Source organism: Pelodiscus sinensis, chromosome 10, assembly GCF_049634645.1.
Source record: "Pelodiscus sinensis isolate JC-2024 chromosome 10, ASM4963464v1, whole genome shotgun sequence".
NCBI classification, from domain to species: Eukaryota; Metazoa; Chordata; order Testudines; family Trionychidae; genus Pelodiscus; species Pelodiscus sinensis.
Window position 1 is genome coordinate 16,904,210 of NC_134720.1, and position 21,185 is coordinate 16,925,394.

The following is a 21,185-nucleotide window of genomic DNA, read 5'->3' on the forward strand; positions in this document are numbered from 1 at the left end:
TCTCTTGGTTTATTATATATTTATGTTACATAATATAGTATATTAAAGTAATTCTAATCACGATCCACCAACAATTTAAAAAAAACCCTACAAATTTAATTCTTTTGACTAGTCTGTCTGCGAACCATCTCTAGCTCAACTCCCCACTTCCATGCTAAAGTGCATTGCTTTAATTTGGCTCTTATTGCAATTTAAGACAAAAAATATATAGAAAATGAACAACTGTTTGTCATGCTTGAGTCTACTTTTTTTCCTCATCCTTTGTATTTTAACTATTTAACTTTTGTGACAGGCAATTTTTTCACTTACATATTTAAAGTACTACATACACAAACACTATATAAGAGTGCATTTTTAAATTACATGCACATTCATATAATTTACAATATATTTGAGAGAGTTTAACTGTCCGTTTGTTCAATAATTCCTCCTAAATGTACCATTAAATTTGGCTCTGTTATCATAACTTAAAGCAAGGCAAGGGTTTGGTTGTCCTAGGATAATCGGATGTGCCTAGAATGGGATTCCTTCTCAAAGCAATACAGAAAAGAAACGGAATCATCAGGAAGGTGAAAGGGTCTGGCGGAGGGTGGGTGTGCATCACTCCCATCTGGTACTAACCCAGCCCCCCACCCTCCCACCCTCTAGGCATCCTTTAGAGAAGGCAGGGTGTGCTGAAGATTCCCCACTCCTGATTCGTATCGCCTTTGACAGGGTGTGAAGGAAAAGTGCAAAGTTTGCTATATTCCTCACTCTCGCTGGGGACAGATGAACCTGAACCTGCCTCAGCCAGGGGACATGAACCCTCTTTCCCACTGTGCCCACTGGAGTTGCAGTGGACATGGAGAGGAGCTTCTCACCTGGGCCCCAATCTGCTGCAGTGAGAGAAGGCTGGGGTCCTCTCTCTCTGGGGTAGCCTACATACTGAACTCTTCATCCCCAGCCATACCCCAGGGTAATGATTTAAATGAAGAAAGACAAAAATTAATGGAATTAAGACCCGATCAACACCAGGTAAATCTTCTAGTGCAAAGTAAAAACAGTCAACTAGCTTAGTTTAACTTGCTATTGTTTTCCATGGATTCAGTATAATCTTGTAATTGAACTTGTACTTACTCCCTTGACTCCTTTTTTCAGTTTATCATCAATAAATAATGAGAGGTACTCTGGAGACCTAGAGTTGAGGTTGAGGAAATATTCAAAGTCACCCGCAATAGTTTGTTTGAATAGTCGGTCATTATTGAAAGATTCTTGAAGAAACCGATCAAACCTACTCTTCAAATCCAGTAAACCCTTAAGAAAAATAGAGCATAGCATTATATTTTTAGAGATATAATTCTGCTAATAAGAAAGTTACACTCCAATATTGCATTTCTGAAGACTATAGTTAAAGTCAGAAATTCTTCTAATTTAGCTTTTAACTACACATTTTATAGTATTATTCTGAATCTTTACTTCGATTTAAAATTATGTTTCTAGTTGCTGTAATTCAAATTAATGGTCAGACTCAAGTGAAACCCTGGCAAATAAATGTACTAAAACTGCTGTTTTATTGGTGATGTGGTTATCTTATTAGGCTGTTGAATAAAGTAGTATTATTATAGATTTAATCTAGTTTTCTCTAAAATTGAGCTGCTTGTTTTAGGGGAGTGTGGCTTTTTAATACTACTGCCTGTTCATTCTCCAAAGTGGAACACTCTAGAACAATATCTTAGGCAGGAAACAGTGTTATAAAATGTCAGGCACTAAGTACTTTTATCCTTAGAATTACAAAGAAAGAATATATTCTACACAGGAAAAAATTATAAGATCTATCTGAACTGTTTCTCTTAATGCCAGTCCAGAGATGTGACACACTATTTTAGTCACATGATTTTGTTCTCATGCCATAGGAAACACTACAACCTACACAAATAAGCAACTCACTAATTACAAATATGTATTGATAAAGGGAAAAGATGGGAAAACAAAAACCAACAACTTCAGCTGCCATCTCTTCTATGACTTACCGTTGCCCATTATAAATAAATTCCTTTGAAACTGAAGACAGTATTAAAACTAAATTACTTAAAAGAAGCCATTTATGAACTAAATGAAATTGCACATTTCTGATGAATCCACCAATTTAATTTAAATACCGGGCTTGAGACAGGCAAATTAATGAATATTAAGAGTTTTGAATACAAAGTAAATCATGCTATTTCTCTATTTACCCATGTTCATTTGTGTCTCCTTTTCAGGAGTACATAGTCTGAAAAACTAGTATTAACAGGCGGGGTTGTTAAATTACAATAGTATTTCAGGATCCCATTACAATTACAACAACAGTTTAAGTCTAACCCTTTGGCAATGCTTTAGCAAAGATCTCACCAATGATGCTGAATCCTAGTGATGTATCATGTTGCAGAAGCAGTGGTGGACTAAGTTGTTTCTTCTAGATGTTATATTGCAGCTTCTTTGTCTTGTTGCTGTTTGCATGCTTGAAAAATACAAGATGATTCAACTAAGGCATATTTAAGTGTGTTGAGATGAATACTGAGTTGGCATCTCAGTTCAGATACTCTTCTCCTGTCATTTAAGGTGGAAGAGGCATCACTTTCAGGGATATGGCAGAACGCAAATATGAACTGCTGTCACACTTTTATTGGCTTAACACCTTCATGGGATGGTTTTGGTTGCATATTCATGAGCTGAAAATGCTATCTGCTAATGCATATCCCAACTGAGCTGTAAATATTCAACTTTATGGTTATACTGCTTTTGTCTTAGTACCAAGAAATTCTTAGGGTATTAAAGTCAGTCTCAACTCTTTTTATTCAGTTCATTTTCTGAGACATCCTTTTAGTTCCATCGGGTTTTAATAGCTGAAATTCTGAAAAAATCCTACTTTAAGTATTTTTTTAAAATATATGCTTTGTTTTTCTTTACAATTTAAAATAATTCTTAGAGTTTTAAACTCATCTTGTCAAATAGTGCATTTTCTTCTGAAACCTTTGAAAAGTGGCTCTTATCTTTGAATCTGGTAAAGAAGTTGCTGAAGCATTGCCATGTAACTAATTCCACAATTAATATCAATATTTTTATACTCAAATGGCTTCTTTTACTAGTAATCAGGAATAAGGCCATTTGATTCCACGTTGATAAGTAAAGCAGGTATAACAATAATTAGAAAGTTATATCTAAATGTAAACATTTAGATAGAAGACAGTTGCAAACGATCATCCCTCCCACATCCACAAATTTAATAATTCAATTTTCACTCAAAGCAAAAGCATGGGGTAAGTAGTAAATCATTACTCTCTCTCAAATACAGATTTTCCTTAAAAAGATAAATGATGGTTTATAAAAGAAAATAAATCAGTTTTCATGCGAACATTTCCATAACTTGTATGGATTTAAAATTGAGGTTTTATTCCTCTATGAAGAGAGGACAGAAAGACGAAAGGGTAACAATATGCTTCTGGCTCAGTTTGTGAGGCCTTGTTAAAGTAAGTGCTACCCATAATTTTCCTTTAACTCCTAGAAGGGAAAAAACGTATTTTATCCCTTAACAGAGTGATGTGTCCTGCTTTTTTGTTAGTTGTTACGTTTGACAAAGTAGCTTCACCTGTAACGCACATTTAAAATTACCACTGAAAACTCTACACAAGATAAACGTTGTAATTATAAACATTCAGGTCCTCTTTCAAATACCCCATAAAACTAGGGGGTATTAAAGCTAAACTGAAGTTACAAAGCTGCATTTCAGTCATTTGCAATTGCTTTCCTTAGCCCCTGCACTTAATAGGGAGATGCAACACTTCATGGAAGGGGTATTTTGGGCAGACAAGGAAGTGAAAATGCATGCATTGCAAGAGTAAAGGGCTACCACATGTCTATTCAGATCTGCCACCTTCCCACTGGCTCAGATATTTACAATTACTTCCTATATTTCCTCTAGTTTAAGATGAAAAGGGAGTTACTCACCTCATGCAGTAACGAGTGTTCTTCGAGATGTGTCCCCCCGTGGGTGCTCCACTCTAGGTGAAGGGTCGCCCTGAGCCGCAGATCGGAGCTTTGTACAGCAGTTTCCCCCATTGAGCCACGCATGCCCAGAAGGCCTCTCGAGCCTTTCCCTCCTCTTGAAGCGCACGGCTCAACCCCCTCCCTTTCAGTTCGTCTCCTCCAGAGTAATTTTGACTCCGAGCAGAGGGGAAGCAGGGAGGGTTGTGGAGCACCCACGGGGACACACATCTCGAAGAACACTCATTACTGCACGAGGTGAGTAACTCCTTTTCTTCTTCGAGTAGTGTCCCCGCGGGTGCTCCACTCTAGGTGACTACAAAGCAGTATTCAATATATGACTGAAAGGAACCGGAGTCAGTGTTTGGCAGTGGAGAGCTCTGCTGTGGCAACTGCTGAATCGCTCTTGAGCTGTGGAAGGATAGCGTAATGTTTAGCAAAGGTATGATCTGAAGACCATGTTGCTGCCCGGTAAATGTATCTTAAGGGGACGTTGCCCAGAAAGGCTGTAGAAGCAGCCTTGGCTCGAGTGGAATGCGCTTGTGGTGGGCGCTGTAGCGGTCTATTGTCCAGAGAGTGGCACTTAATTATGCATGTTGATATCCACTTTGAGATTCGTTAAGATGATATTGGTGTCCCTTTGGCTCATTCAGCAATGGAGATAAAAAGTCTTTCAGATTTACAAAATAGTTTTGTTCTTTCTCGGAAGAAGGCCAGAGCCCTCCGGATGTCCAGAGTATACAGTCTGGCGTCTGTGAAGAATGCGGTTTTGGGAAAAAGGTAGGCAATACAATCAGTTTGTTGAGATGGAATTCTGTACAAATCTTCGGCAAAAACGTCGGGTGGGGTCTAAGCATGACCCTATCATTCGTGAAAACCGTGTAAGGAGGTACTGACATTAATGCTCCGAGTTTGCTCACCCTCCTGACGGAGGTGATGGCTAAGAGGAAACAGACTTTCATAAAAAGGAAAGGAAGTGGTACTGTTGCCAATGGTTCAAAAGGAGGTCTGGTGAGGTAGTCCAAAATCTGATTTAGGTCTCACAAAGGGGGGTGGGGCCTTATATGGTGGGTACACATTCTGGAGTCCCTTGAGGAATCTCTTCATGCTAGGATGGTTAAAAATGGAGAAGCCATCCACCGAGGTATGAAATGCTGCTATTGCAGAGAGGTGTACTCAGAGAGGAGATTGACAGTCCTGATGCTTTAAGGTCCAGAATGTAGTCTAGGATGGTATTTAGTGGGGAGGCACGGGGCTCCACTTTGGCTCGCTGACAGCAGTGACAGAATCGTGTCCATTTCTGTTGGTAAGTTTTCTGAGTAGACTGCCTCCTGCTATGGAGGATAGGATGTCTTTTACTCGCTGGGAGCAGCGATCTTCTATCTCTGAGAACCAGAGAGAAGCCATGCCTGAAGATGCAGGGTACTGAGTTGTGGATGCAGTATTCCGCCATCATCTTGAGATAGTAGGTCTATCCGGTATGGTTGCGGGTAGGGAGGCTGGACCGCTAGCCTGTGAAGGTATGGGTACCAGGTTTGGCGAGACAATGATGGAACAATCAAGATGACTAGGGCTTTGTCTCTCAGGACCTTGCGTAGAACTCTTGGGATGAGCGGTATGGCGGGAAAGGCATAGTGTGTGTGGGGGGGGAGGCTGTCCATTTGATTAGGAAAGCATCCCCCAGAGAGTGTTTGCCAAGTCCCGCATGTGAGCAAAATTGGGGACATTTGGTGTTCTGGGTAGAAGCAAAGAGGTCTATAGATGGCCATCCCCATTGGTGGAAAATTGAGTTTGTGACCTCCGTATGTAACTCCCATTCGTGGTCTAAGGTGAAGTTTCGACTGAGGAAGTTCGCTTTGGTGTTGTTCACCCTGGGCAGGTAGGATGCTATAAGGTGACTTGGTTGCGGATGCACGAGTTCCACAGGCGAATAGCCTCCGGGCATAAAGAGTGGGAGTGGGCACCGCCCTATCTGTTTATGTAGAACATCGTGCAGATGTTGTCCGTTAGGATGCGGACCGTATGATTGGCGATGTCAGAGGCAAAGCGTGCACAGGCATTCCTTACTGCCCTCAGTGCGAGGAGATTGATATGTAAGAGTGTCTCATTTGGGGACCATCTGCCTTGAACTTCGCGACCATCCATGTGCGCCCCCCAGCTGAGCAGGGAAGCATCTGTGGTGATTTGGATAGTGAGTTCGATTTGTTGGAATGGAACCCCCACCAGAAGATTGTTTGGCACTGTCCACCATCGTAAGGATGCGAGCACGTTTGTTGGGATAGTAACCGTTTTGTTTCGAGGGTGTCGTGATGGGATGTAAACAGTTGCCACCCAGAGCTGAAAGCATCGAAAGTGCAGGCAAGCATGGTGGACTACGTAGGTGGTGGAAGTCATGTATCCCATTAGTCGGAGGCAAGTAAGTACTGTGGTGGTAGGAATTGAGCATCCCGCTTATTTCCTATATAGTTGCAAAACGTTGCTGAGGTAGGTATGCTCGGGCTGTAACTGAGTCCAGGTGTGTGCCAATGATCTCTATATCTTGAACCGGGTGCAAAGTTGATTTGTCTTGGTTGATTAGAAGGCCTAGATGACTGAGGAGGGCTGTGGTCGTATGTATCATAGAGGTGGTTTCTCAAGGATCCCTTTAGAAGGCAGTCATCCAGATAGGGGAATATGATGACATTCTGCCATCTGAGATACACAGCTACGATCGCCAATACCACCTTCAAAAATACCCTCGGAGCTGATGAGACAAAGGGAGAACCTTGTACTGGAAGTGGTCTGGTCCGAGCACAAAGCGTAGGTAGCGTCTGTGGGAGGGGTGGATGGTTATATGGAAATAGGCATCTTGGAGGTCGAGGGCTGCAAACCAGTCCCCTTGATCTAGCGCAGGAATGACTGCGGAGAGAGTGACCATCTTGAAATGCTGTTTCTTGAGAAACTTGTTCAGTTTGCAGAGGTCCAATACAGGTCTCCAACTCCCTGTTCGTTTCTCGGTTAAGAAATAGTTTGAGTAAAACCCTCTCCTGTGGAACTCTCAGGATACCCTTTCTTTAGCTCCGATGATGAGAAGTCGATCGATCTTTTGTTTTAGAAGGGTATCGTGAGAGTGGTCCCTGAAGAGGGACGGGATAGGGGGAAGGATAGGGGGAATAGAGGTAAATGGGATGGAATAGCCCACTCAAATTATCTCTAGAACCCAGCGATCCGATGTTATGGATTCCCATTGCGGAAGGAATGGCCGCAAACGGTGGGTGAATAGATGGCCATGTTGAACTGGTGCTAGATCGTAAGAGAGGTGTTGCAGGCCCTCGACCAAATCTTCAAATTTGTTGCTTAGATGGTTAGGTAGTTGGTGGGCAGGCCTGGTTGGGGCGCCTTCTGGGACCTCATTGTCTTGGTCTGATGTCCTTATAGGGCCTCTGTGGTTGATTGTATTGCCCATATCGGTATCGGTTGAATGAGTTATATGGGGTGTATCGTGTGCGTTTGTAGGGCGGCATGTACATGCCCAACGTGCGAAGTGTGGACTTAAAATTTTTGCTGTTATGGAGCATTTCGTCCGTAGTAGCTGCAAATAGCTTTTGCTTGTCAAATGGCAAGTCTTCCACTTTGGGCTGGAGTTCGCGGGGAACTCCAGACAACTGGAGCCAAGAAGCTCTACACTTCACCACCGCTGTAGTTGTAACTCAGGCTGCGGTGTCAGCAACATCCATTGCGGTTCGGAGAGCGCTGCGGGCAATCATATGGCCCTCATGAACAATTGCTTTCAAAATGGATCTTTTGGACTCAGGGAGATGTGGCATCAGTTCTCCCAGTTTCAAGTAATTGTCAAAGTCATGATTTGTTGAGAGCAGAGTAATTCGATATTCTGAGTTGTAGGGTGGAAGAGTAGTATACTTTCTTGCCAAAGGAGTCCAACTTTTTGTGGTCTTTGTCTGCGTTGCCCATCCTGTATTGTGGGAGCTTTGCACGTTGTTGTGCTGAGTCTACGACTAATGAATTAGGTTGTGGGTGTGTGAAGAGAAAGTCGTCGTCTTTTGAGGGGACAAAGTACTTTCTGTCGATTTTCTTATTAGTTGGTTGAATGGATGCGGGTGTTTTCCACAGGTCTTCCGAGGTCTCCATTATTGCCTCATCTATAGGCAGGGCAATCTTGATATGTAGTGTAGGATGGAGATTTTTTAGCAATTGGTATTGTTTCTTCTGCACCTCTTGCAGGGAGACGTTCTGGCTTGTCGATACTCTCTTGAATAGTTCCTGGAACTGTTTTAGATTGTCAATTGCTCCAGAGTCTGATGGTACTACAGCATCATCTGGTTGTGCATCGAGGGCATCAGATGTGTGACATTTATTGAATGAATGTCTGATTCATTGTCTGAGATTCGTTCCGCCTCTTCCTCCGAAAGACTTGCTGGAGGTAGGGGCTGTGGCCGAGGCAAGCTTCTCCGGGATGGAGTGAAGCGAGCTGTGGAGCAGCATCCGTATGGCTCCCAGTGTTCCCAGGGTCCCCATTGTGGTGAATAAGGTGGGGGTGGGTAAGGCCGTATGGGTGCCATGGGCTTTGTTGTAGTGGAGCCCTGTAATGATGGGAGCGAGACTTCCTACGTGATGCATGTCGCGAGGAATAGACCGTGTGACGGTCATCCTCAGGAAGAGGAGTGTCTTGAAAGGATAAAGGTGACATAGACCTGGGAGGGGATTGCCTTGATGGAGACCTCTCAGGGGAGTAAGACGTAGAAGGCAGGCACCGACAGTGATGCCTGCTGTTTTAGTCAGTTTCCTGCTAGGGCTGATCACTAGCAGCCTCATCTGGCTGCTTGTCTGGCTGTGCTGGCAGCGTCAGTGCAGCATCATGCTGCTTAGCTGTAGCTGGTGCTAGCCGCTTAGCGGGCTGGACCTCATTTTGCTGCGGCGCCGTGGATTTAATCGGCACCACAGCTTTAAGCTGTGCTGAGGCTTTCGGCGCTGCTGAGGCTTGAAGCAGCGCCACGGTTTGAATCGGCGCCAGCTTTTCTTGCTGTGCCGGCTGCCTGTAGCACTCCCAGGGCCGCTCAGCTGTAGTGCGCCCCAATGCCGGTGCGGAGTGAGAGGATCGCCCTGAAGCCTTCGTGGCGGGGGTCCTCCCACTGTGGTGTGCTTCTCCTCTATATTTTGGAGAGGAAGAGGCTGGAAGGCAGCGGCATGGTGAGGGTCTGCCTCTCAGTTCACTCCTGGAGGGTGGGGAGGCTCTTGCCGCGCTGTAGCCTGTTCCCCAGCGGGCTGTAAAGCCTTTTCGAATAAAATCATTCTCAGGCGGAGCTCTCGGTCCTTTCTGGTTCTCGCCGTGAGTGAATTGCAATGAGTGCAGCTGTGGGGAGAGTGAGTTTCCCCCAAACAGCGAATGCACTTTGAATGGCCATCTGAAGCCGGCATAGGATCCCAGCATTGATCGCATTTTTTAAAGCCTGAGGAGCTGGACATGGCTGGTTCTCTCCTCCTTGAGCTTGTTCTATTTATTTATTTATCTGTTATTGTTGTTGTCGTCTGTCTCCGTGTGTTGGTTTTTTTGTTTTTAAATCTCTTTTCTTTCTTTCCTGTGTTGAACAGCCAGGAGAACACTGGTTCATCAGAGTCCCGGTTTGAAGCAGGTTCAAGCCCCCCTGAGGGGGGATTTTGTTAAGTCTATTATTCCTATTACTAGGGGTTGGGTGTGGTGTTTTTTTTTTTTTTTTGAGGGGGAGAAAGAAACAAGGAAAAGCTAACTTGGAATATAACAGGGGAAACAATTATGCCTAAACTAGCTAGAGGGAGAGTAGTCAGAGAGTCTGACAGGGAGCTCCTGTTTGCTCCGTCCGCTGATGAGGGCAGTTAAAGAGGAACTGAAAGGGAGGGGGTTGAGCTGTGCTCCTCAGGAGGCGGGAAGGGCTCGAGACGCCTCCTGGGCACGCGTGGCTCAACGGGGGGAAACTGCTGTACAAAGCTCCGATCTGCGGCTCAGAGCAACCCTTCACCTAGAGTGGAGCACCCACAGGGTCACTACTCAAAGAATATTTAGTATGTTGCTTTACAAACTATGATTTTAGGATACTGTTATTAGACCAATAGTCATTTTTGGGATCAGGAAGGAATTTTTTCCTTCCAAAAATCAAACTCGCAGAGGTCTGGTGGATTTTTTCACCTTTGTCATAGGGTATGCCTAAACTGCAATTGGGAGGCATGACTAACACTTTTGATCATACTTGAGCTAGCTTCCATCTACTAAATCAAAGCTAACTGGAGTAACAACAACAGTGGAACCAAGACAGCATTGTGTACTGACCGATCAATCATACACCTCATTCAGAATCAGAAGTATGCAGTTGGGCAGCAGCAGAGAATCTCCCCCTCCCCCCCCCAAAGAAATTATAGTACAGTGCTGTGCTAAAATGTAAACCCCTAAAAAAATAAAAAGGAAAAGTTTTAGAAAGATTGGGCAATATAAAAAAACTATGTTTGTGCTTGTTTAATTTCAATTAAGATAGTTAAAAGCAGCATTTTTCTTCTGCAGAGTAAAGTTTCAAAGATGTTTTAAATCATTATTCCATTGTAAACTTTTGAAAAAACATAATCGTTATGTTTTGTTCAATTAGCAGGGCTCGCTGAACTACGGCAATCCCCGCTCGCCAGCCACGCTGTCTGGTGATCTGCGCATGCACAGATGGTTCTGCATATGTGCAGATCGCCCGAACCCGGCTCTTCCAGGTTACAATCTACTCGCCCATGGGAGAGTAGATTGTATTATTTGTCGAGCCCTGTCAAGTAGGAACATTTCACAGTTATGAACAACTGTGGTGTTTGTAACGCTAAGGTTCTACTCTGCAGATTAAAGCAATTGCTGCCCTAGCATATAGTCAGGGTCCCAGGTGGGCGGGGCTTGCTTATGCAACTGTCCCCGCTGCCATAGCTTCACTGCCATTGTTCCTCAAGCTAGCTTTGATGTAGTTCAAGTCAGTCTACACATACTGCAATCACACTTCCCAAGTGCAGTGTAGGTATACTAATGGTGACACAGTTGAATGGTAAGAAATAGTAAGTGAAAGTTTAATATTAAGAAAGGTAAGACTGTTTACATTGTTGCAATTTATGGCTACTGTCCAGCAAGGAAAAAATTAAGATGGCCAGCTCCTGAAATAAAGGAGACCTGAGATTTAACTGGTGGAGTCTGCATCTAAATGAGAAAGTAGGATCTGACATCTGTGTACTAAGGTAATCCTCTTGGCAGCCTCTTTCCCATTCATGTGGTGGAGAGCAGGCAAAGAGAATTCAGATGCAAGTCTCAGGAGTAAGCCCACAAGTGCTAGTTTTATGGTGGTGGTCTTGTAACTCTGCACTCCTAATATATGGGAGCAGGGCATGGATCCATACTTGCCATGCAATAGTGTAGTCGATTAACCGATAAGCAAAAGCTTATAGGTTAATGCTATAGACTACATGCATTCCCCCACACACGCTTGCCAGTACATTTTTTAGCAGGCTGGCCAGCATTCCGGCTCAGTCCTGGCTTAAAACAGGTCCAGGACCTACTCCTCCTGCAGTTCTGCATTTAAAGTGTATTAGGAGCTAGGCAGGCAGGCAGCCTGGCTGTTCTGGGTCGCACCAGGTCTGGGAGCTCAGACCTTCCCGCCCCTAGACAGAGTCTGCTGCCACCCCACATTGCTGCCTCTTATCAGAGGTAGCAGCACAGGGCAACAAGCAGACGGTCCGCGAGGGGAGCTGTTTTTAAAACTGGCTCCCCTCGTGGACCAGCTCCTGCCTGGCACCCTGCACTGCTGCCTCTGATACAGGGGTGAGGCTGGAGCACACTGCCTGCCAGCCCCACCCCCAGGGACTATACAACAGTCAACTAATCATACGAATTCTTGAGGTTACTTGACTATTCAATTAAACGATATTTAACATCCCTATTTTAGACCACAACTTTATTAATTTTAACACCGAGGAGAGGAATAGTATGGAGTCCATACTCTTCCTTTCCTCTATGTTAAAATGAATAAAGTTGTGGTCTAAAAGTATAAATCATCCATGTGGTGTGCTGTCCATCCACCTACATCTGCTAGTCAATATACCTGGAGTCGCTAAGTGTAGTTTTCTGGTCAAAAGGAAGTATTCTCCTTGAAATTTTTAGAGCCTGTCAATTATTGGGAGAAAAAAAGAGATTTCTAGAAATCTCTTTAATTAGCCTGAATATATTTCATTCAATGAAAAACAAACATTTGAGCTATTATTCTCCAAGCATCACACATATGAAAGTAATTAAAATATTTCCCAAATTCCCCAGAGACAGGTTTGTAATAATAATAAAACTATATAAATTTTAGGTTAACCATTTTTGCATCAGTTTAGGGGTTTAACCCCCAAATAAGGCATTGCTCAAACATCTTTGCTATCCTGTGAGACAGAAAAGAAGACAATCAGAAGATTTATCTACCTGTATATAGTCAACGGGGTTTTTTCCTTCTCCCTCTTCAGATACTAGAGCTTTACCTTGCTCCCTCAGATACGAACTCATACATTCACACATTGTCTTCAGGCCATTGGGCACACGGCTAAATAACTTGTACATGCAAGCAAGGTCTGAAAACAAAACAGTGAAATATCGTTAACTACAGCCAACATGTATTGTACTTGCATGCATCTCATTCAGTAGATAAGCAAAGGTATGAAGAGGGCAAAGTTCTGTCTTAGAAAAATCACATGCAGCAGACTCTCTGATTAAAAAAAACCCTCTCTGCTAACAGAACAAAACAATACAGCATCACAATTCTGTAGATACATATTAGTGGGGATGCGCTATACATTTTACTTAACAATGTAGTCTTCAAAATTGCCATCCCAAAGATCACACACATTATTTAAGGGTATAAGAAAATACTTAAAAATAAAAATGAATTAATTAACTTCATAGTTTTTGCTAATATTTGGTAAGGTTCCATCAAAAATGTGTTATTTTTAGCTAAAAACAGACCCAAATTAATCCTGGACATAAAAATCTTAATCTTTGTAACTGCACAACAATTTTCAGCTCTAGCCTCCATGCCTATCTTGAGTCCCTTATACCTCATCCTTCTTCGGTTCTCTGTGCGCCTGTGTGTCCATCATTGTCTCTTGTTCCTGTGTCAGAGGTCTTGCCTCTAACCAGTGCCTATGCCATTAGATTTGTGCTTGCTCTATCGTCATGAGCCCTCTATTTTGTTCCTACTCACCCCGCTTACCTTTAATGGTTCTCCCATCTTTAGCTTCTTCTGCATTTAAGCAAGCTCTTATATTGGGGAAAAAAGTCACTTATCCCACTTGCCTTTCTCACTATCATCTTCTTTTCCTCCTTATCTTTGCCTCCAAAAAAAAATCTTAGTATTTGCCACCTATTTCTTTGGCTTCTTCTTCTCTAGATCTGGAAAAACTATTAAATTAATGAGAATCTTCTGCAAGGTTTCCTGTAAGCTGCATGCAGCATGGCCTGCAGCTGCTTAATGCAGGACTTAAGGCTCCACGCATGGAGCTACCTATTTGTGGGAGAGGCACTTCTCCCTCAGCTAAGGCAGCAACTCCCTACTGAGGACAGGGCAGCAAGTCCCTCCCAGCCATAGGGAGGGGACATGTTCCTACCAGGACATGTTCTCCCCCAGCCAACCAACTCTGTGCCCAGAGCCCTGAGCCCCTGGCTGAGCAGGGCTCCAGCAGCTATGGGGTTGTGCTCCTGTGCAGCTAGGAGGGAACATTGATCTCTGTCCCTCCCTTCTTTGCCCACTGCTTTTGATTCTGCTGACTAATCTTTCATCTTTAGCCTTCTATTGGCTCTCTTCTTACCAACCATCTACTCCTACTTTGTCCTTTCTGTTGGTGTCATGTTTTTGGTGTCTGTTCCAGATACCTTTCTCCACATACTCTTGACATCACGTTTCCATAAGTTCAGTCACCAGTTATGCAGATGATTTTCTAACATAGTACTTCATCTCCAAATATTTCCCTTCTATTCAGTCTTACCTTGAGTTATCACTCATATAGCTTTGAATCCCTGCTTATCCCCAACTAGATGTGCTTCCAAATCGGAGGATAAATTTCCATATACTCCTTCACTGAGCACTCAGCTACTCATCTCACCAGCCTGAAACCTCAGAGCCACTTTACTTTATACATCCATATCCTCTAAAGCATAGTCTCTTTCCACACTGCTAATACTCTTATGTACTTACTCCTTGGCTTTCTGTCAATATCTAGTGTGTTACCTTTTATCTGACTTCCTAGAATTTCTACAGTTGCTTTCGGAACAAGGACCACTTGCATATGAGACAGCTCAATTGCCTTCCTGTTCTTACTGTTGTGGTATGAACACAGCTATACAGTTTATTGCAGAGAAATAATTAATACATTACTTAGCATTTCTATAACATTTCTCCTCTGAAAAGCTCTACCTTAATGTAAATGCAAAACCCCATTAAATGATGAGATGTTTTTTAAACAGATGAAGAAATCAATACAGAACTTGTGTGACTAATATTCTTTCTAATACGAGTCTCTGAATTTGACTCACTTTCTTGATTTCCTCCTTTTTCATTTTCTCCTCACTTTCCTTATTCTTCTAAGTTTCTCTACTTTAAAATAGTGCTTTAGCCACATGACTGAAGGTCTGTTTCCACTGTGAGTGGTCTAAGGTTCTTTTATTGACTATTCTTTTAACATTACAATTTTGAAGTCATAAAAGTTTTAGTCCCCCCCCACACCCTTTCAAAAAGTATCAATTCCTGAATGTACTAGAATTCAGAAGACTGAGGATGAGTGCATATGTACTGAATACTAATAGAGCCACTCACACCACACTAGCTTCTTCCTTCAACTTCCTGCTGTGTAGATAGTGTCAAAAGTCAAATTAAACTATTTTGACTTGAGCTTCGCCACTGACGTAGCTGAAGTTGCATGGCTCAATTTGACTTTTGCCCTGCTATGCAGATGTGTCCTTAGCTATCCTGAAAACTCAGGTTCTCTCTTGCTGCAGGAAATTATAACTAATATTTTCTGTCTCTTTTCACCTTTTAAATTGATACATTGAGGAAAGAAAAAATTGTGCGCGTGCGTTTTATTTCAATAAGAGAACTGAGATAATTCTTCTCTTCAAAGCAGTTTTCAGTCTCTTCCCTCAGTGTGCTCATCATGGTAATCTACTGTTAAGCTAAGGCTTGCTCCAGCAGTTCTCAAACTGTGGTTTGTTGGTCAAAATTAGTTCATGGAATCTTTCTGACACTGACATAGAAAGATGCACTTTAGATCAATGCATCAGAAAAGTGGCAGGTTACCATTACAGTCATTCACAAAAGGGAGGGAACACTATAATGACAATATAATACACAATCTTTTTCAAAAGGTGCTTTCATATTTCACTGAAAAGCAGCACATCTGGTACGAAGGAGAAGTATGCGACATGTATGCTACAGTCCCCTTCCCTGAGGTGACTGTGACCTAATTAACTTAAGATGCCTTTAAAGTTGTTGCAACTTTCCCAAATACACTCACAAAAAATGGGTTTAATTTAGATGTCCAAAGGAGCATCAGAATTAATATGTAAAGAGAATCCCTTTTAAGACTTAGAAACAAGATTACAAGAATTACAGCAGCATTCCAAGCATGTCTGATTCCAGTGAGATGTGTCTTACCTTCTGTCTTTCCATTTTTCAGCATATGAACAAGCCCAGAGTTCTCCATTTCCACTATTGTCTTCATGTGCTTAGATATAAGCTCCCTTTCAACAACTTTCACAATTGGCTCTTCTGTAGATTTATCAAGGCAGTGCATCACCCGTTCTATTTCTTCATTAATTCTAGCTTCTACTTTTTTTATATATACGGAAGCACTATTTTCAGCTAAAAATTTCTGACTTTCCATCTGTGATTAAAAATGGGAAAGTTCTATGAAATTTATTCTGCATTAATCACATTTATAAATAGGGGCTAATTACATAGAAAAAATGACAAAAATATGAAATCCCTATACCTATGAACCTACAAAGACTTGCACATGTACTTAATTCAAACTATATAAGCTCAAAGTTAAGATCATGCCTGGTGCACACAAAACAACACAGGTTTCTTTTGGCTTGGCAAATCCTGTGTCTAGTTTCCAATAATAGCCATAGCCATATGATCCAGAGGAAAACATAACCCTTTCCCCAATATAGTGTACCTAGCTGTAAAAGTACTATAACTATGGGGGCAAAAGAGGAAAGGAAAGAACAATGGAAATGTCTTAACTGCTGCTGGTGATAAACTTGAGATGAGGATTCACAGCCTTTATTATTCCAGTTAATTTTACTGTAGAGTGTACTATTTGATCCTGCCTGAGTGTAGGGGACTAGACTGGATGACCTCTCAAGATTCCTTTGCTTCCAGTTCTAGGATTCTAATTCATATCAAATTGTTTTTTCATCTCAATTGGTCATTATTATATTTTTGTTTCTCTTGTTAGACTGCCAACATCTTTAAACCATATAACCATAAATGCACATCGAACAAACGTCTTCAATCTGTTGCGCACAGTTACTCTGAGGTATTTAGAATTCATATGGAAAACAAGAATTGGAATCAAATTGTTCCACTGATTTATTTCAATTTAATCTTCCAACAAAGTTTACCTTGAACTTATGCTAAATTCTGTTTGCCACTATGATGCTGAAATTGCCTAATTTTATTAATATAGGTCTTTTAATGGAATTCAATTTTGGGAACTGACTAGCCTAAATTACTGCTAGCACATTGTGCTGTATTCCCTACTTCCAGAAAGTTAGTACAGTGAGCATCACCAGTCCTAGTGTTGATCACTTGGGCTGCAGGTTGAGAACCACTGGCTTAATCAGCACACAACTGTGGCCCATGGGACATGCGCAGGGCCATATAATGAGATAAAAGTGTGTATGCAGCGCAGATAACTGTACTTATCACAACAGAAAACAGGCAAAAAACCACACCACGTTAAACACATTTTATTTAACTCAGATACATTGAGAATTGGCTATTTATTTCTCCCCTCTATCTCTACAAGATCTTAAAAGACGTAACTCTTAAACAGCTGAAAAATTTCTTTAGTAGTTTCTAGTAAGAAATTTTACCAGAATCCTTTGAAAGAAAGTTCTTCATTATTTTATCTATGTTGCTAATTTTTTTCCTCAAATAAATAATTCTCACTCTTGAAAATAGCCCACTTCTAACTTTTTTAGCAGTTTAAAACTCAGAAATCCGACATTGATACTTTTTCTTTAACAAACATATCTAATATTGAACTAAGGCTCTCCAGTCTACTTTCCAAAATTATTTTTGGCAATTAGGTTTTAAGAAGTCAACATAGGTTCACCATGCAGTTCACCAATGATGAAACATTTTTGCCTCTGACATTTGTTAGCACCTCATCTTTAGTTCTCTCAGATTAGGGAAACTCGGTTATTGGAATTTTTCTGGACTATTTTGGACACCTACATATTAATAATACAGAGATACATACAGGCAGTCCCCGGGTTACGTACAAGATAGGGACTGTAGGTTTGTTCTTAAGTTGAATCTGTATGTAAGTCGGAACTGGCGTCCAGATTCAGCTGCTGCTGAAACTGATCAGCAGCTGATCCCAGGAAGCTCGGGGCAGAGCAACTCTGCCTCGGGCTTCCTGTAGCCAGCCACTGGTCAGTTTCAGCAGCGGCTGACTTGGGGACGACTGGGGCAGAGCAGCTCGGGTGCTGCTGGGTTGGTCCAGTAGCGCGGCCGCTCCTCGGCGCTACTGGACCAACCCAGCAGCACCCCAGCTGCTCTGCCCCAGGCGTCCTGATTCAGCCGCTGCTGAAACTGATCAGCAACAGCTGAATCAGGACTCCTGGGGCAGAGCAGCTGGGGTGCTGCCGGGTTGGTCCAGTAGCGCCAAGGAGCAGTGCTGCGGGACCAACCGGCAGCGCCCTACCTGCTCTACCACAGGCCCCGGGCTTTGCTCCACGTCTCCCTGGTCTGCTGGGGGAGGGGGGCACTAGCTGCGTCCCCCCCCAGCAGACCAGGGAGACGCGGAGCAAAGCGGCGGAGGACCCGGGCCGGACCGCGGCGCTTCCAGATCAGCGCCGTGGTCCGGCCCGGGTCCTCCGCCGCTTTGCTCAGCGTCTCCCTGGTCTGCTGGCTCCCCCAGCAGACCAGGGAGACGGGGAGCAGCTTTTCTCGCCCCGGAGGAGGTGGGTGGCGGGACCAGGCGTCCCGCCGCTCCAGTCCTCCGGGGCGAGAAAATCCCCGTTCGTAACTGCGGATCCGACATAAGTCGGATCCACATATCTTGGGGACTGCCTGTACTCCTTTTTAAACTTTCAAAAAATAACTTTTTAAAAATAATAATGGGTATGGTTGCTGATTTCTAGTAATTTCTCAGGATACAAAATTCATTTTTCCCCAACCCAAGTTTTAACTAGGAAATTTGTTAAACTTTCCTAATTCATTATTCAAGGGCCCCATCTAAATTTTATACAATTAGACCTGCAAAATTATTAATTCTATAATACTCAATCACTCATATAAGGCAAAAATAACAAGTCCGGTGGCACTTTAAAGACTGACAAATTTATTTGGGTATTAGTCCATAAGCTACAACTCACTAAACAACTTTACTTTTGTACTGACACAATAAAAGTATATGACTTAACATTAATTGAAAACTTTTGTTATACAGTCACACTCAAAAACACCAACCTTATCCATCCAGATGCAATTATTGAATGATATGCTTGGATTCTTACCTATTCTTTCCTTAAACTATCCAGGAAAATATAAATAAGGATACAATTTGGTCATGAATTCTATGATTTTAATGAATTTCCGTTAATTCTTCAGCTTCAGGCGGCAGGGCTCCTTTCCTGCCCCCCTTCCCTCCAAGACTGGTCTGTGAATTTTGCTTATTTTACCATGGCAAAATTTTATCCATAATTGTAAGTGTACTAGCTCTAATTCACATCCAGTTAAAATACAAATTTAAGTGGCAACATTGCTGTACCTGAAAGAATTCTGCAGACATCTCCAAAAATGGAGCCTCAAAGTCTTCTTCATAGACTGATCTTCCTTCAAGACCTAAAATCATTAACATCTGGCAAGCATTTCTTATTGCGCCTCTGCCAAAAGATATTAACAATTTAGAGATTCATACATGCTTTTAAGGCACAGAGCAAAAAAGAAAAATGTACGTTAATAAAACAGTATGAATATTGTTAAGATGATTTCTCTCAATGTCCCAAATCTCAAATGTTTTTGGGGGAAAAAAAAAATCAAGTCCACTATCAGCAAAAAACAACTAGCGGACTGCACCCCGTGCTTACTATGCTCACCGCCCCGTCCTAGCCGCTTTTGCAGCAAGAGAGCATGATTGATATTCTATCGCCAAGCAGGAAAACCTGTCTGTGTCTCTCCCCTCCGCCCCGTCTGCAAGAAAGTAGCCTGACAAGAAGTGTAAATAGATTTTAAATCCATTTCTGTTTATATTGTACAATGGAGAGCCACAGTACAATGGACAGCCAAAAGTATTTTTGCTTTAAATAAGGCTAAGTTGAAAGAGACCAACTGAGCACCATTTATTTCAGCGAGACGAGTCCCACAATTGAAATTGCAGCACTGGTCTAGATCAGTGAAAATATACAAATTTTTTTATTATTGACAAAAGACAAGTCAAAACATTGTTAAGCACATAGACATGTCAATAAAGCTAATGGAAGAGTGAAAAGGATGTTAGGTTGGGGGAAATCGCACTGTATGGCACTAGGGGACAGTGTATAGCTCCTGACAGATATTATCTCTTCCTAAAATACCTGTTTGGCAATCCCATTGACATTATTGAAATTAAAACAGCATGCAGTTTACATGCCTTCACGCATAACAGAGGACCTGAAAATGGAAAAGCTCAAAAAACTTGCAAATTTCAAATTACTTCAGGTGCAGCAACATGCATTTGGCATGGCACTCAGCATCTGATAAAATTGTAAAAGAGTATGAAATGAATTTGTAGTGGAACAAATTAACAGAGATTTAAGTTAAAACTTGGGAAAAGTACAAGAGAGAAAAATAAAACTTCTCCTGTCCAAAGAAGTCATACTAGGAGTGTCCAAACAAAAGAAGAAAAAAGGAGAAGCAATGGGTAAGGAACTACCCCAACCACAAATTTCAGAGCAACCTAGACAGCAAAGTAATGGGCAAGACTTGAAACAAAAAACAACAAAAATCAGGGAGTAAATATGAAAGAATATTACAAGATGTATCACTGAACCTTTGTAGTTAAATCAAATACTTATTTAACAGTTTTGTTAGCAGTACACCTTTTATGTTATCCAGACATGTTCATTTAACATTTCATGATACATCTACCCAAAAGAACAACTCTCCAGCATACTTGTGATCAAAAGTACACACTGATTGGTGGTTTTCAAAGCAAGTGAGCAATACATATTTTATGTTGCAAATACTACTTACCACTCTATGTTTAAAGATTAAATACAACAGTAATCTGTTAGAGCCATCATACCTGTCTACAACTTCTCCTTTCCGCTCTCTTGCGATCATATCCAACAGAGTTTGTCGTAGGTGATCTCTTATACAGCCATAACGTACAACTTGATCTCGAAAAATTATTAACCCCAAGTTATAGACATTCTCCACATTATTTTGCTGTACGTATACACGATCCTACAAGGCAAAAATACATAAAATGTCAATACAAGGTCTCTCTCACACACCTGTATAATTCAAAACGTATTTAAGAGATTGTTCATGGTTTTAAACTGCATGCAAACAGATTAAACTGAATTACACCACCCTACCACATAAACATAGATTGCTAATATTTATAAGCACAATATTTAGCTTTCAAAATCGTCGTTTACCCAGATTTAAAGAAAAGGCTAGACTACTCAACACAATGTATGAAGAAAATCCTGGTAAAGACAAATCTATATCCTTTATACTTTTCAGCTGTTTATAGGTGAAAAAAATCACCATAATACGTAGAAATGCCCAAATTCTATGATCTGAACTCTCTCCAGCACCATTTTTTATTTCTAGAGGGAACAAACCAATTTAACTGTTTCCTCTAAGAAAAAAAGCTCAGTACTGCACAAATCTGCACATTTCAAATCTGAACCTTAATTCCCCGATAATAAAACCTTTATTTTC

The 21,185-nt window shown here is 41.8% G+C and overlaps 1 protein-coding gene across 1 annotated transcript in view; it reads right to left on the reverse strand.

Moving 5' to 3' along the window:
• CUL3 (cullin 3) overlaps nt 1–21,185 on the reverse strand; it is a 105,556-nt gene that overhangs the window by 32,052 nt on the left and 52,319 nt on the right. The window contains exons 4-8 of the mRNA XM_075937566.1: nt 20,539–20,699; nt 19,024–19,138; nt 15,672–15,900; nt 12,452–12,597; nt 1,117–1,293 (exon numbers count right to left, since the gene is read on the reverse strand). Of these exons, the coding sequence (XP_075793681.1) occupies nt 1,117–1,293; nt 12,452–12,597; nt 15,672–15,900; nt 19,024–19,138; nt 20,539–20,699 (828 nt within the window). The remainder of the gene's footprint in view (nt 1–1,116; nt 1,294–12,451; nt 12,598–15,671; nt 15,901–19,023; nt 19,139–20,538; nt 20,700–21,185) is intronic.